This window comes from Balaenoptera musculus, chromosome 14, assembly GCF_009873245.2.
Source record: "Balaenoptera musculus isolate JJ_BM4_2016_0621 chromosome 14, mBalMus1.pri.v3, whole genome shotgun sequence".
Classification (NCBI taxonomy): domain Eukaryota; kingdom Metazoa; phylum Chordata; class Mammalia; order Artiodactyla; family Balaenopteridae; genus Balaenoptera; species Balaenoptera musculus.
In genome coordinates this window covers 9,701,119-9,717,733 of record NC_045798.1, presented here as the reverse complement: position 1 = coordinate 9,717,733, position 16,615 = coordinate 9,701,119, and the positions used below count along the sequence as shown (strand labels likewise).

The following is a 16,615-nucleotide window of genomic DNA, read 5'->3' as shown; positions in this document are numbered from 1 at the left end:
ACAAAAACTAATTCAGGATGGATCTTGTGAAGGCCCATCAATATGATTCAGCCCAAACAATAAAGCTTCTAGAAGAAAAGACAAGGGTCATCCCTGGTGGTGCAGTGGTTAAGAAACTGCCTGCCGGGACTTCCCTGGTGGTCCAGTGGTGAAGAATCCGCCTTCCAATGCAGAGGATGCAGGTTCGATCCCTGGTTGGGGAACTAAGATCCCACATGCTGTGGGGCAACTAACTAAGCCCAAGTGCCACAACTACTGAGCCCACGCGCCCTGGAGCCCTCAGGCCACAACTAGAGAGAAGCTCGTGTGCCATAACAAAAGATCCCACGTGCCTCAACGAAGATCCCGCATGCTGCAACTAAGACCTGATGCAGCCAAAAAAAGAAAAGAAGAAAAGAATCTGCCTGCCAATGCAGGGGACACAGGTTCAAGCCCTGGTCTGGGAAGATCCCACATGCCACGGAGCAACTAAGCCCGTGCGCCACAACTACTGAGCCCACGTGCCACAACTAATGAAGCCCGCGCACCTAGAGCCCGTGCTCCGCAACGAGAAGCCACCGCAATGAGAAGCCCGCGCACCGCAACAAAGAGTAGTCCCCACTCGCCGCAACTAGAGAAAGCCTGCGTGCAGCAACGAAGACCCCAACGCAGGCAAAAAAAAAAAAAAAAGAAAAGACAAGAAAGATCTTCATGACCCTGGGTAGGCAAAGATTCTTTAAATGGGACACAAAAAGCACTAACCATACAGGAAAGCAACCGATAAACTGGACTTCGTTAAAGTTAATAACTTAGGTTCATGGGACTTCCCTGGTGGCGCAGTGGTTAAGACTCTGCGCTCCCAATGCAGGGGGCCCGGGTTCGATCCCTGGTCAGGGAACTAGATCCCACATGCATGCCACAACTGAGAATTCGCATGCCACAACTAAGGAGCCCACGAGCCGCAACTAAGGAGCCCGTGAGCCACAACTAAGACCGGGAGCAACCAAATAAATAAACTAGTAAATAAAATAAATATTTTAAAAAAAGAACTTAGGCTCATGAAAAGATTCCATTAAAGGAGTAAAAAAGACAACCACAGAGCAGGAGGTCATATGTACGATACAAAGAAAGTGCATTCAAGTGTGCTGAAGTACATTCAGGTATAAAAACTTTTATAAATCAATAAGGAAAGGACAGACAACTCAATAAAAATGGCAAACACTTGAAAAAAGAGTCAATTCCAATGGCCAATAAACACATGAAAAGGTACTTAACCTCATGAGTCATAAGGGAAATGCAAATTAAAGCCAAGATTTGAGATACCAGTATACATCCACTAGAAGGGCTGGAAAGAAAAAAGACTCATACACTGCTGATGGGGATGCAAAATTGTGCTGCCACTTTGGAAAAAGTTTAGAAGTTTCATATAAAATTAAACTTGCACTTCCCATATGACCTAGCACTTCTAGGACTCTACCGGAGGGAAATGGACGTGTATGTCAATACGAAGACCTAAGAGCAAATTTCATTATAGCATGATTTGTACAAGTCCCAAAGTGGAAACAACCCAAATATCCATCAACTGGTGAATGGATAAATAAACTGTGGTACATCCATACAACAGATTGGATTTACTCAGCGATAAAAAGAAACAAACTCTGATGTACCCAAGAGCATGGACAAATCTCTAGAACATGCTGGGTGAAAGAAGCCAGACACAAAAACCAATACACTATACGATTCCATTTATATGAAGTTCGAAACAGAGAAATGCAATCCGTGGGGGTGGGAGTCGATGTGTATGGGGGGGGAGGGGTGCTGACATGGAAGAGGCATGAGGGAGCCCCTGGGGCACTGGGCCACCGGGTGTACTAACACAGGGACACTCGTGGAGCTTCAAACACACTTCACACGCCTCAGCATGTGCATGTGACTCCACAATGAAGTTTAAAAGGAAAGGTACTTCACATAAGGGGATTCCTTGACAACACCCCATCCCAACCCCCAAGTTAGGGCCCCTCAGTTATCCTCCCAGAGGCCCCATTGCTTTCCTTCAGAGCACAAAATACAATTGATAATTTCATTTTCATTTGTAGGTTTAGTCCTTCAATAGCCCCACCAAGATGCCAGCTTCCCCAGCACCTAGTGTGTGCCTGGTACAGTGTAGGTGCTCAACAAGTATCTTTTGAATGAATGAATAATCATTTGGTCTCCTCCACCCAGACCGTGACCCCTCAGGGCTGGGATCTGCTTTGCTCACTCTCTAGACCAAGGCCCTAGGACATAACAGAACCACAAAGAGAAGAGAAAGGAAGACCACATGGTCCCATCAACTTGACACATCTGGCCAAAGATGGAGTCCGGCAGGTGTGTAGACCACAGTGACCTTCAGCCTCAACTGCACCGCCGGAATTAAGTGGGATGCGAAGGAAAAAGACAAGAAGATTTAAACCTGAGAGAAAATAAGACATCCACAAAGCATGGGAGGCTCCAAGGAATTCCACGACGGTTTTGAACTCCCTAGGAGAAATCCTCCTGTTTGTCAGGGTCAGCTGGGTCAGGGGTTTCAAGGACCTTGGACCTGGCTGCCACTAGCCCACATGATGCCCATGTATGGTGTCCCTGGACATTCTACAAAATCCCTGACCAGTGCTCCTCAAAACTGTCAAAGCCATCAGAAACAAGAAACGCCTGAGAAACTGTCACAGCCAAGAGGTGCCTAGGGAAACATGACAGCTAAATCTAACATGGTGTCCTGAAGCAGAAGAGGGACATTAGGGGAAAACTAGTGGAATCCAAAGGAACCTCGGAGTTCAGTTAACAGTAATGTACCAATGTTTGTTCCTTAATTATAAGACTGATGTACATGGTACTGTAACATGTTAACATGAGGCAAAGCTGGGTGCAGAGTATAAGGGAACTCTGTACTATCTGTAAACGGAAAATTATTCTCAGAGGAAAAAGTTCACTTTTAAGAAGGCGCGCTTTCCGCCGGGCACTTTGTGGCCGCCTGCTGGAAAAGTGTCACCACCCGTACCCACGTAACCACGTGCGCGGGGTCTTACCTTGGGTGGGTCGAAGAGCTCCAGCAGGCGGTCCGCGCCGTCGGGGCCAGCGCGCCGCAGCGCCAGCCGCCCCCTTTGCCAGCGCGCCCCGCTGTCCATGGAGGCCTCGTCAGCCAGGCTGTACTGCAGCGTCGCCTCCTTGAGGGCCTCGGGTGGCGGCTCCCGGGCCAGGCTCCAGGGCAGGAGCTTCCTGGCCAGGCCGGGCCTGGCCGGGGCCTCGCCTGCCTCCCCTGCGGCCGCGCTGGGGGCCGCGGGCAGCTCCCCGGCCGAGCGGTGGCGGAAGATGTGGCGGAGACTGTGGCGCAGGTGCTGGAGGGAGCAGGCGGCGGCCGGCCGCGGCGGGGCCAGCTCCTCCGAGCTGCGGGCCTTGGGCAGGCCGGGGGCGGGGGCGGCGGGGCCCGGCTCGGCTGGGGACGCCTCGGCCTTGGCCGGGGGCCCGCGGCCAGTCTCACGGTAGTCGCGCGCGGGGGCGGCGGCCCGGGTGCCCGACAGCCCAGGCGCCCGGCCCTCGCGCACCTCGCGGCAGAAGTAGCGCTGGAAGAGGTCGGTGAACTGCAGCGACACAAGCTCGGCGCGCAGGGGCGCGTGGTGCGGGTGCTCGCGGGCGAAAAGCCAGTACTGCCGGGCCAGCTCCCGGGCTGCGGCCACCGCGTGCAGCTCGCAGAACTCGCTCCAGCCCCGCGGGGATGGGGCCGTCGCCGCCGAGGAGGCCGAGGATGCGGAGGAGGCCGAGGAGGACTGCAAGGTGGGCCCGTTCATGGCGGAGACCAAGGTAGAGCGGCCGGGCTGAAAGACACAGTGGGGAGTGAGTGACAGAGGAGGGAGTGGACGGGTGAGCAGACACCCACTTAAAGCCACCGCCAGACACGCTAGTCACCAGGCACGTCAAAAAGTGAAAATTACTGTTAATACCCAGTGCTGGTGAAGATGCAGCAAAACGGGCACTCCCTTCAGTGTTGCCGGTACTGTTAGAGGTACAGCCTTTTGGGAGGGCAATTTGGCAGGATCATTTTCAGACCTAGTAATTACACTTATAAGTATTCAAGGAGAAATAGTTGCCCCCATGCGCAGAGAGGCATGTATAAGACAATCCCCTGCTAGGCGTTTCCTGCCCCAACATTTATAACAGGAAAAAATAAATACAACCTAAAGCCCTATCAGTCAGAGACTGGTGAAATAAACTGTGGTACATCTGCAGGCTGGAATATGCTTCAGCAGTGGAAAAGGAGGACGAAGATCTATGCTACCACCTTGGGGAATCTCCAGGGCACAGCGTTAAGGGAAAAAAGCAAACCACAGAGCAATACAAACCGTGCGATCCCATTTACATGAACACACAAAGCAAAACTACCCATTCTTATGTGTACATAAATGTATTTAAGTGGTGGGCAGGAAAGATGTGGCTGGAGCAACACCATCCAGAAGTGACCTGTGGGGAGGAACCAGAATCGGGGGTGCAAGGGGGGAAGTAACCAAGGAAAACTGTTACTACTTGTCTCTAGAAAATATGGCTAAGAACATGGCGCCTGGAGCCTGGACTCAAATTCCACCATGAACCACTTACTAGTTGTGTCACCTTGGGTGTGTGATTTCTTTCTGCCTTGCTTTCCCCATCTGTAAAATGGGGACCATGATTACCTCATAGGAGTGTTATGAGAATTCATTGAGTTAATAAATGTAAAGGCCTTAGAACCTAGGAAAAGCCTAATAAGGCTTGTAATGAATGTTACAATAAGAGTGTATTATTAGTGTCAATGAAAATAAATATAGGGGCTTTCCTGGTGGTGCAGTGGTTAAGAATCTGCCTGCCAATGCAGGGGACACGGGTTCAAGCCCTGGTCCAGGAAGATCCCACATGCCGCAGAGCAACTAAGCCCCTGCGCCACAACTACTGAGCCTGCGCTCTAGAGCCCGCGAGCCACAACTACTGAGCCCGCGTGCCACAACTACCGGAGCCCACGTGCCTACAGCCCCTGCTCCGCAACAGGAGAAGCCACCACAATGAGAAGCCCGCGCACCACAACGAAGAGTAGCACCCACTCACTGCAATTAGAGAAAGCCCGCGCGCAGCAACAAAACCCAACGCAGCCAAAAATAAATAAATAAAATAAACTTATTTTTTAAATAAATAAATATAAAACAACGAATAAAAAGGGATAAATTAACAAGACTCACAAGGAGTGCAAAGGTACTTCCTGTTCTGATGGGGGAACGTCAGGACAGGCAGACCCTTGCCTGCTCATCCCAACTGGGGCTCCCACACAATCAAAACGCAGAAGCCCCCTACCCTCTGCTGTCCACGGTGCTGAACCCTGGGCCTCTCTAGTTACCACCAGTACCGTCCGTCCTTCCAACTAAGCCTGGCTGGGCCCGGGCCCCTGCTGGGGACCACACAGTCATGGCTGCTCATTCACACACACACACCCCCACCCAGATGTTACTGAGGGCCTACTGTGTGTCAGCCACTGTGCTAGGCCCTGGAGATGCAGCAGTGAACCAGAAAGAAATTCCTGCTCTCCTGCTGCTACATTACACACACACACACACACATCCACACACACAAGTATTGGCTGTGTGCCTCTGACTGGACCTCTCTGAACCCCTGTTTCTTCATCTGTCAAATGGAGAGCAGCGCAGTATCTACCTCCTAAGATGGCTGCAAGGAGTCCTTGAAAGGGGACTCAAGGTGAAGATCTGAACCTAGAAACTGGGGTTCTTTCTGCCACACCCCACTCCACATCTCCAGGCCGTGGTGGTGACCCTGCAGCCGATCACAGCAAGACAGCCCAGACGGCACAGAGTGGGTGCCACTGTACCAGCTGGGAGGGTGCTGTGCACACACTTGACATTTTTGCGTATCACAGGGTCCTTGGCACCTATACACCGCACGTACTTTGTACACAGTGGGCAGAAGGGAAGGGAGAGGGGCCACATGTGCCCTTGGCCACCACGCTCTGCCAAGAAATCCACCCCTGTTGGTGAAGAGGAGGGTTTTACCTGCATGTGTGGGCAACCTGTCCTTGGTTAACCCCTCGGCCACCCCACGCCTTGACACAGGTGAGGCCAGCACTGTCCTCACAGGTTGGGGAAACCAGATTCCAGACCCAAGCTCCTGTCCCATCCACGAGACCCCGTGTGATGTGCCCTCACACCAGCTGCCTCTGGACAACTGCATCAGGTGTCCCTTTGCCCTGCCTGCTCCCAGTCTGCTTCCAATCTCACTCAAGAGAAGCCTTCCCTGAGCTCCCTGGCGACTGAGTCCGGAACTTGTCTTTCAGCACACTGGTCACGTGCTCTCATTCAATGCCAATGATTGTTTAATTAGTGACTATCTCCCCACCAGACACTGAGCTCCACTCGCCAGGAGCCACTGCCAGCTCCATCCCCAGTTCCTAGCATGCAGCAGGAGCCCAACAAATGCCTGCTGAATGAATGAATGTAGGAATGCAAGAGGTCGGCTGGATTTGCAACCTCTGGCTCCTCTGGCAGATGTGTGGTGGCCAGCACCCACCAGTGACCACCTCTCGCTGGGCCAACCCACCTCCTGGGCACCCAGGCCTATCCCTTTGCCTGGAACACCTGACCCTGTCCACCCATGTACATCAGAGTCCTGAAGCCCAGCTGCAGGACCAAACCCTGGTAAGAGCCTTCTCAGAACAGCTGTGCCTGCTCCCAGCTCCCTCACCGCCCAGGCAGTGGCTGGCAGCCCTCCTCACCAGGCCCCCTATTCCAATTCTCCGTAAGAGTGGTGTGTACTCAGCACGTGCTATACCTCAGGCGTTCTTCTAACTGCTTTTGCAAAACATCAACTCTCCCAAGCTTCACAACAGTACTAGGAGGTAGGGCCAGTAATTGCTCTCATTTTACAGGTGGAGAAACTGAAGCACAGAGGTCCCACAGCTAGCAATTAATGGAAACCCCAAACACAAGGCCCCCCCACAACACCTGATCAATGCCCAAATGCACACCACAAGGAAGACGCACTGCCCAGTCAATGTTTACCCAGAGGAGGGGATATAAAGGTCTCATTCAGCTCCTGCTGGAGTCAGGAGGCCTCAGCTCCTCTGTCCAGGTCATAAACGCACCAGGTGGTTGGAAAATAGCCACAGGGCGAAAATTTTAGAACAACAATAAATGACACTATTTCACGCTTTCTATGTGCCCTGTTCTGTGCTAAACACTTTGCATTTATTCACTTGTTTATTCCCCACCAGAGTGGGCATTCCTAGCATTATGCCCATTTTATGGATGAGAAAGCCAAGGTGTGGGAGGAATGGCTTGCCCAGGGTCACGGGGCCCTCGAGGGGCAGAGCTGTGATTAGAACCCGCTCGCTCTGCTGGAAGCGCCAGCTATACATGAGCAATACTGCTCACTGCCCATCTCCCTCCGCCCAGGGTGTCTGCCCCCAGCAGGCCGAGGGCCATCGCACTCCTGCGCACTCTGCAGGGCCTGGTCAGAGCCGGTGCTCCAGAAATAACAGTTGCATGAATTAATGAACTCCTAGGGTTGAGGCGGGCTGCTATTTGACAGTCGTACTCCTGGAATCATGATCCTGACCTTTGTGGACTGACAGAAAAGGCTGAGGGGCTCCGAGAAACCCACCACCACAGATGACCTCTCTACAGTGGAGCTACCAACCAAATCTGGGTTCACATCCTAATTCCGCCACCTCCTCGCTGTGTGATGCAGAAGAGAGGGCTTCCCTCTCTGAGCCTCAGTGTCCCCATCTGTAAAGTGGGCTAATGTTCTTGGCATTCACTAGGAGCATTCTAAGAACTGATGTCTGAGGGGTGCTTGGCACAGGGCTCAAGAAACAAGTGGCTGTTGCTATTTTATTACTATTATTGTTAGAAGACAGGAGCGCCTGCTACAGAGAATGTCAGGCCTGCCTGCTGCAAGAAGCCACAGGCAGAGCCTGGCTTCATGGGCTGGGCCAGGCAGGGAGGGTCACGGGAGCCCGAACACAAGGCCTTTTCAGGGGTGAAGCACTGCTCAGGCAGCTCCGGGCAGGAGCTCGAGGCAGGAAGTCACCAGCCAGAGCACTCAGCTGTGGCCTGTGCCGGAGAGGGGGCCATGCCTGGGAGGTTTCCTGGCCGGGGCAGGCAGCCAGGCCACAGGAAGGTGGTCCCCTCCTTGGGCCTCGGCCCAGGTGGAAGCATTTATTGAGTGTTTACTATGCGCCAGACACAGAGGAAGAGCAATTGATCAGATCACACCAATCCTGGGAACAGGGCCTAAAAGCTCTTGGTAGGAAGCAACTACTAATCACCTGGGGGTTCCCAGGAGCCCCCAGGCTTCAGCTAGTGGGTACAGGGAGTAGAGGGATCTTTGGGGCATTTCTATCCCCTCCGACACCCCACAGGAGCATCTGGGAGCCTGGGCGGCCAAAGGGGTGAACAGCCTTCCACAGAGAGGGGCCTGCAAATCCAGGGGGTCCCTCCCATCTCCTCATCCTGGGCTTTTGGGGCAGGGAGATCTGCTGGGTAAGGGAGTCGGAGTCCAGGATTTCCCAAAATCCCACAGCAGGGTGAGGGACAAGGATGATGTGACGTGGAGCAAGGAGATCAGACTGCATCCCAGCAACCCCCCGCCAAGTCCCCACAGCAAACACATGGAGATGGAGGCGGCTACCTCTGTGCCCATCCTGGGGCTCACGTCAGGGCGGGGGTGGGTCTGCCTTTCAGGACCCCAAGTTCAGACAATTGTGTCCACAGAGTCCCTGCTCAGGGCAACCTGGTAAGGGCTTTGAAGCCTTAGCCAGTACCTGGTGTCCCCTGTTCAAGCATATACATCCTACACCAAGCCGGGGAGAATTCAGGCTCTGAACAGCTGGGAATCCTGGCTCTGAATTGTGGGGCTCACTCTAACCCAGGACCCCAGAGATCGAGGCTCATCAGCCTCTCCTCTATCCAATCACCCTGGGTAATAATGTAATCTTGGGAAGCTAATATTTCCTGTTTAATTATCAGGCCCAGGTGCAGAGAAGGCCTTTACCCACCTGTGGGAATTTCACCTGCCAAGGCTTGGGGAGAATATTTTAAATTGTGATAAGTGAAGTTAAAATGAGCCAGTCCAGAGCCTCAATCCTCCCCCAGGTCCACAGCTCACAGATGTTTGGGCAGGAAGTCTTATACCTTCAGAGGGAGACACCTCCTCCAGGGAGCCCTCTAAGTTCACTCCAGGCTGCTGTAAGTATTTCTGCCTTTCCTACCCACAGCACCAACTTCTCCAGGAGCCGAGACCACTCCCCCTCCCCGTCCAAGGAGGCCCAGAGAGTTGAGGGGATTCCAACACACACTGCCTGGCAGGAGGCCCACTGCCCTTTCACACCACTCGAGCTGGCCAGACTGTGTAGAAGCCTACAGGCAGTACAGAGCAAAGGTTCTGGGGCCCTGGGGAGGCTGAGAAGTGGGTTCTGCTCTAGCCCATCGGGCAGCCAGGGGGCCCTGATGCACTCTCGCCGGGGTCACCTAGTGCCTGAGGACATTTATCACACCAGCACAGTCTGCCAGAGCAGGAAATGTCCTCTGGCCTCCTCTGCCCCCACCCTCAGCCTGACACCCTGGCCAACAGCCTTTGGGAGGTGGGGAAGGCCAGGGCCACCGAAGAATAGGCAGAACTCTCTAAGCCACCCCCATCCCAGCATGTGACTTCTTCCTTTAACTGCCCCTGGGTTGAGGGGAGAGAGGGGAAGCCTCTCAGTCAGCTCTGCACACCCCACGCCCCCAGACGGTGTTGCTTCCTCAGGGTATCAGGACGGGTGCCCTCAAGCCCTCCTGCTCCTGCGATGCTCTCCCCACACTCATCACCCTCTCGGGGCCTCTCCTCCCGCGAGATGACACCAGAGTGCCAGCTCTCAAAGGACAGATCCCATGCCGAAGGCCCTCTTTTGTGTCCACTCCCCTAATTGCATTTCCAGTTCCCCAGCCCCTCAAGGCCAAGGCCTCCCCCTCAGGCACCCTTGTGAGTCAGCTCCCGGGTGAGCAGGGCACAGACTTCCTCCCTCCCAGGCCTCCCTGGGGACCCATGGGGCAGTGGCAGGCTGCCCTTGGCCAGCCGGGATGGGGGCCCACATCCGGGCAGGCCCCCAGGGGCTCCAGGCCTGGTTCATGAGGAAGCCTGCAGCCCGGCCCCCCTAGCCGACCCCTGACAGGGTGGCGTGGGAGGAAAAATCTTCCAGCCATCTGCGCAGCTGCCGGGTTTCCGGGCGGGGCGGGGCCGGGGGACGCCAGGAGGACTTGCTCTCCTGGGGAAGTGCCCCTTGCCCCTGCTGGGAGGAAGGATGCTGGGCTGAGCAGCCCAGTGGTGGCCAATGGGACCTCGGAGCCCCAGCTGAAGAATGCTGGTCGTCCAGGCTTTGGGGCCCAAGTAAGTGGGTGTCCAGCTGTGGTTTGGACCTGCCCAGTCCCCGAGGGACCTCAGGCCCCGGAAGCCAGGGAGCTGAGGCACAGGGCTCCTGGGTCCAATTAGGACTGACTCAGCGAGTGACCCCAGCTGAGTCACTTCCCCTGGGCAGCCTGCCCGCCTCAGTTTCCTCAGGGAGGGCGGGTAGCTGGGAACAGGGTCTGGCTGGGAACAAGCAACTTGTATTACACCTCTGGACTCTCCAAGGCAGGCTTCTCTGTCTGCCAGATGGAAGCAGCTTCCTGCCCCGCCCAAAGATGCTGAACACCCGGAGCCCCTGGGGCCCATTTTCCCAGGAAACCTGGCAATTAAGTGCCAGCCCCCCTCTTGGGCATTAACAGCGTAGCTCTTATTGAGCGCTCACTGCATGCCAGGCACTCTGCATGCCTCTTCTCAAAACAACCCTATTAGTACTCTCATTCATAGATGAGGAGACCCATAGCTCAGAGAGGTTAAGGGACAAGCCCAAGGTCACACAGCCATAGCAATTATACCCAACACAGTTTGAGTGGCTACTCTGTGCCAGACTCATACACTTCACATATGCACTCACATGCAGGCTCATATACCGGGGAGAAGCTGGGACTCTTGGCCCCCGCTGGGCAGGTGCGCCCCAGAGAATTCAGGTAACTTGCCCAAGGCCTCACAGCTAGAAGCTGGCAAAGCTCAGATTTGGCTCCAAAACCCATGCTGCTACTGGGAGAAGTGAGAACTGAACAGAAGAGACCTCTCATTTTAATAATAACAACAACAACCATATCTATTATTAATTGAGTGCCAAGGCCAGCACTGAATGGTTTATGTGCCCTGTCTCCCCCACTCGGCGTGGGCAGCGCTGGAACTAGCAGCTGGGAGGTCCCTCCAAGTGTCTCCAGCCTTGCCCCCCTCTGCCCTCGGGGAGACTCCATCCAGGAGGTGGCACAGCCAGACCCAGATATCCAAGGGTCCCCACAGGCTGAACTGCTGCAGGGCTACCCAGTACCTGCTGGGCCCAGGCTACCGCCATATCTGGAGTGGTTCTACAGGATCTAATTTGTATTAGAGAGTTCTGTTTATTGGAGAAGGATCAAGCCCAGGGTTCAGAAGAATGGGGGGGTGGGGGGGTGGGGGGCGGGTGGATCTGGAAGGAAAACGAGCAGAGCTAACATCCACAACAAACAAGATAATAACAATCTCATCCTTATTACTATTCTTCCTGCTGACCAAGCCACGCTAAATAAACACTTTGTGAATTCACTCATTCGTGGTTCCAATGACCCTAAAGAAGTAGGTACTATTATCACACCCATTTGACAGATGAAGAAACGGAGGCTGGGGTGGTTAAGCAAGGCCATATAGCCAGGAAGCACCATCACCTCATCCTGCCTAGGTCTCCAGAATTCTTCTCCCAAACACTCAGGAAACCCCAGAGCTGCACGTGCAGGTGGTGCTCAAGGGATGCTGATGAACAAACATTCCACAGCCAGTAACAATAACACTAATGGTGGTAATGATGAAAACCACCACCACCACCACCACCACCACCTGGAATTGAAACCTTTCAATGCCAGGCTTATTACATACCCTACCACAAACCTATTATTACCCCATTTCACATAGGGGAAACTGAGGTTCACAAGTATCACTTGCCCATGCCCTCAGCTGGAAAAAAGGCAGTGAGGGAATGGAACCTAAGCTTCCAGGACTCTCCTCTGCCGCTGCTGAGCCCCTGAAGGTCCTCAGACGCCAGAAGCTGATACTTTAGTCCAGCCCCTTCCCAGCTGGCTGCCTCTGTGGCCCACGGGGACTCACACAAGTTCTAGGAATGTTCACCCTTTGGCTCAGAAGGATTTTTCCCTCCCAGAGGGGGGTTGTGGGAAAAGGCTCAGAAAAAGTGTATTAAAAACCCTTCCAACTTCCCAAAACAGGCCCTGGCCTCTCATCTGCTGACCCCAGCCTGACAAGGCGGCCTCAGCCGGCTCTCCCCCCATTAGAGCTGGGTCTCTGGCCCCCGCAGGCCCCGGAGAGCCTCCAGGGCTGTTTCCGCTCTGGCAGCCAGGTCAGCAATGGGAAATCCAGATACAACTCGCACCCACAACCCCGGAGATCCATACACCCACAGCCCTGACAGGGGCCTCAGGGTTGGACTGTAAATGGGGATGGGCCGGCTGCCCCAGCTGAGCCTGGCCGCTGGTGGGTGTCAGAGGAGGCTCATCTCCCAGGCCAGGGGGTGCGGGTCAGATCTCTGCCCCTCCTGCCCCCAAAGCTGGACCTTGGCCCTTCAGACTTGGCCTTGCCAGGCCCTCTGTTCCGAAGCCCCCCGCCTGTAGCCCAATTTCACTTCCTCCCACTCAGTCCAGCCTGGCCATTCCCCTCCCTGGAGGCCCCCAGCTGCAGGCAGTGACCTCCTCACCTACATCATTGTGGCCCGGGAATGGGGAAGAGAAACAGGAGAATGAGGAAACTCAGGAAAAAAAGTGGAATGGCAGGCAGGCCCCCCCCCAGTTCCTCAAATGCAGTCCCCATTGCCCCGAAAGCCCCCAGGAACAGAATGAGGGAAGGGAGGGGATTTCTGCACCAGGCATTAAGGGCCTCTGAAATACCTTCCCAGCCCTGCTGATCTATTAGGCCAATGACCTGTGTCCCATTTTTTTGGTGGGAGGATTCCCCTGGAGCCCCAGGTCCAGGGTGGGAGGGTACCAGCCCAAAGAGACCTGAGCTGTGAGAGCCCTAACCCTTTTGAACCCCCAGATTCTATAGCATGGGGGGTGCCTGGGCCACCCCACTTCCCTGATGCAGGGAATGGGGAGAGGGGCTTCTGGAATGGGGGGGAGGACTACCCTCTTAGCCACACGGCCTGGCCTGGGAGAGTGGGGAGGGGCCTGCGCCCCACTCCAAGAGGACTCTTCCATTCTCATGGCCTCAGTTTCACTACTTTCACTTTCAAGGTACCAAGCCGGGCCGCCCGGGCCGCCCGGGCCGCCCGGGCCGCCCCCCACCCCACCAGGCGCAAGTTGACTGGTTGGGCTACGTTAAGAGGCGGACTGGGAGTACTAGCCATACCCTCTCTCAGCGCCTCCCCCACTGCCTCAGCTACCCCCATTACATCCCCAACACGTGTGTGGCTGGGGGTGTCGGCTGGCAGGGTGTCGCAGGAGCTGGGGAGCGGTCACCCCTGAACACCTCCATCTGAGTTAGCTTCAGGACAATATTTTAGGCTGTTGTGGGAGGGCGCAGATACTGGGCAGAACTGGACACGGGGCCTCCTCTTCCCCCATTAAAGCCCTCCCAGCCCCGGAGGAGGGGAGCGCTGGGAAAGGCGGGCTTACCTGAAAGAGAGGGGGTCCGGGCCCGGCCGGCCCATGGCGTCGCGCGCCCCCGGCCCCCCGAAATCCCGAGGGGGCGGGAGGGCCCCCGCCCCGGGCGCGTTCTCTCCCGCGCGCCGGCTCCTGGCTCGCGGCTCGCTCGAGCGGGGCTCAGGCAGGAAACCCGGGCTCGGAAAATGGCCAGCGCCTCATCATTTCCGCCGCCAGCGCTTGACAGTTGCGGGAGGATGCGCCTCCGGGCCGCCACCGGGGAAACTTTGCTGAGGCCGCCGTCTCCACCGCGGGCCGCGACAGTCCGGGCGGGCGGCCGGGCGGAGGCGGTGGCCCGAGCCCATGCCGCCCCGCGCCGTTATGTAAAGAGGAACCGGCTGTGCGAGCGGAGCCCGGCGGGGGAGGGCGGCCACGGCAGGGGCGGGGCCAGGGTGGGGCGGGGCCCCACCAGGCCCCGCCCCAGTCCGCCCGCGAGCCAGACTTGGCAGGGGGCGGGGAGAAAACAGGCCCAGGGGCGGGGCCAGGCCTCGCCCCGCCCATCAGTCCTGCTCCTCTGCGACTAACCAGGTCCTGGGGTCTCAAAAGCCAGCCCGGGGAGAGGCGGGGCCTTGTAAAGCCACGCCCACAGATCACCCACCCGATTTCGTATCGCACAACCTAAAGAAGGGAATGAACGGCAGGAGGGGCGGGGCAAGCTTGGCCCCACCCACCTAGCGCCAGGGGCCACCGGGTGCCTCCACACTGCGGGGGCGGGGCCAGATGAAGGAAAGGCGGGGTCTGAGGGCGGGGCCGGGCCGAGGCGCCTGGCCTCGAGGGGGCGCGACCCTGCCGACTCCCTCCTGCAGGGCCTTATCTGAGCGCGCCGGGCCGGTCAGTGCAATAGCGACCGCAGCTTTCATCATCACCCGGGGAAAGATCCCAACCCCGCCCGGCCCCGACTATCCGCGACTGTACTGAGCAGACCCCCATAGCGCCACCCTCAGCTCTGCTCTTGTCGCAGCCCATGCCCCTATAGACTGGCCTCTATGGGCCCATCCGTCCCCCAACTCCAAGAGTGCATCTTTCTCCAGGAAGCCCTCCCAGATCGCTTGCTCCCATAGCCTCTGGGCCTCCCTCTCTGCTCTCCCCGGGGCTACTTTCATTTTATCTATGAGCCTTATGTGGGGTGAGGTTCACAGGGGGATCCCCACTAGCCTGAGGGGGAGCATACACCCAGCCAGCCCTTCCCCCAACACATGGGAGGGAGGGGAGAGAGGAATGTCTGCTCTTCTCTCCCTCCCACAACAGGAAACAAGTCGCTCACACCCCCAGCTTGCAGGAGCCACATCACCCCTTTCCAGACAGCACACTCGTCCATTCCCCTGCCTCCCCCTCTTACTAACCTTGGGCAAATGACTTGACTTCTCCGTACCTCATCTATGAAATGGAAATAAGAGTACCCATTTCACAGGGTCGTTGTGAGGATTAAGTGAGTTAATGCATTAAAGCACTTAGCAAGGGGCTCTGCCCAAGGGAAAACACTGCTGCATGAGTGTTTGTTAAACAATCAGGCCTGAGTCCTGCCGTTGGAGCTACAGGAAGGGGTTCCCCCAGAAGGTGGGGATTTCCAGATTTCACCCAGATGGCGGAAGCGGGCCTGTCGGCTGTAGGATCCTTAGAGTTCAATAACCTTGAAGTAACTGGCCACAAACATGTGCTTTCCACAAATATGTATGTCAGGCATTGTTCTAGGTGTTGGCGACACAGCACTGAACAAGACAGACAAATATCCCTGCCCTCATGGGCATCCCTTGTCCTCAGCTGACATTCTTTGAGGGGACACAGAGCTTAAATAAATAGGTAAATGGGATAATGTACTATGAAGATGACAAAACAGTTACAGGATGGAGAGCGCTTCCCAGGCTATCTTAGACTGGAGGCTTGGAGGACCTCCTGAGGAGCTAATATTTGGGATGAGACCACCTCTCCCCTCCACCCCACGATAAGAAGGATCCAGGAGTGATAAGGAACAGTAAGTGCAAAGATCCTGAGATGGGAATAAGCTTGGTGCATTCAAGGAAAGTCAAGAAAGCATTGGTGATGCCTAGACTGATAGATGGGAAGAGATGAAGGCAGGCCCATCACATGGAGACTTGAAGGTCCTGCTGGCAAGTTTGGGAATTATTTTGGGAGCAATAGGGAGCCATGGAGGGTTTTGCACAGAAGGACCTGTTGAGCTTTGCATTCGAGCTGCAGTGTCTGAGTTGGCAACCCATTAGGAGGTGCCCCAGTGATGTTCACACAGCAGCTGAGGATGGGGGGGCAAAGGGAGTAAGTTATCGGGGAAGCCTAACCTGATCACCCCATATTATTATCTCTTTCTTATACTTGGGGAGACTGAGGCCCAGAGAGAGCAATTACTTGACTGCAGTCACACAGCTGCCAGGTGGCGCCAACAGAGCAGCCAGGTACACAGCAGTTGTCAAATGGTTGCTGAAATCTGCCAGCCACAAGCACTTTCCCTCTCACAGCAGCTCTGCTGACTTAAATGGAGACTTGTGGCTCTTCCCCTTTTTAATCACAGTGCAAGCCTTCTCTCGCGCCAGATTTCTCTGCGCCCCAAAGTGGTTTCCTTTCTCGTTTAATTTCTTCTCACCACGCGTCCCCTCCAGAGTCCAGTTTCTTGTTTCAATGCTCACCGCGATTGAGACTTCTCACTCTGTTTTTGTTTCTCCTTAGAAAGGCAAAGGGTTTACAGCGAATACCCCTCCACCGCCTTGCCCTAGATTTGAGAACATCACGGCTCCTAGCAGCGATTTCATCTTCTCCGCGCGTAGGCTGCCCGGCCTTGGCTCCTCCCACTTCACAGGTCATTGGGGCCCAAAGGGAGA

General features: G+C 55.5%; 1 protein-coding gene across 6 annotated transcripts in view; it reads right to left on the bottom strand.

Annotated features, from left to right (window-relative positions):
• The window catches only part of SH2B3 (SH2B adaptor protein 3), a 39,647-nt gene extending 25,499 nt beyond the window's left edge, over nucleotides 1–14,148 (bottom strand). For 2 of the 6 annotated variants that reach the window (XM_036823304.1, XM_036823309.1), the window contains exons 1-2: nucleotides 13,758–14,147; nucleotides 3,045–3,830 (exon numbers count right to left, since the gene is read on the bottom strand). In XM_036823304.1, the coding sequence (XP_036679199.1) occupies nucleotides 3,045–3,803 (759 nt within the window). In that variant the 5' untranslated portion in view covers nucleotides 3,804–3,830; nucleotides 13,758–14,147. Of the gene's footprint in view, nucleotides 1–3,044; nucleotides 3,831–13,757 lie in introns of all 6 variants that reach the window. The other 4 variants (XM_036823310.1, XM_036823306.1, XM_036823307.1 and 1 more) reach the window with 4 other exon arrangements.
• Between the last annotated feature and the right edge of the window lie 2,467 nt (nucleotides 14,149–16,615).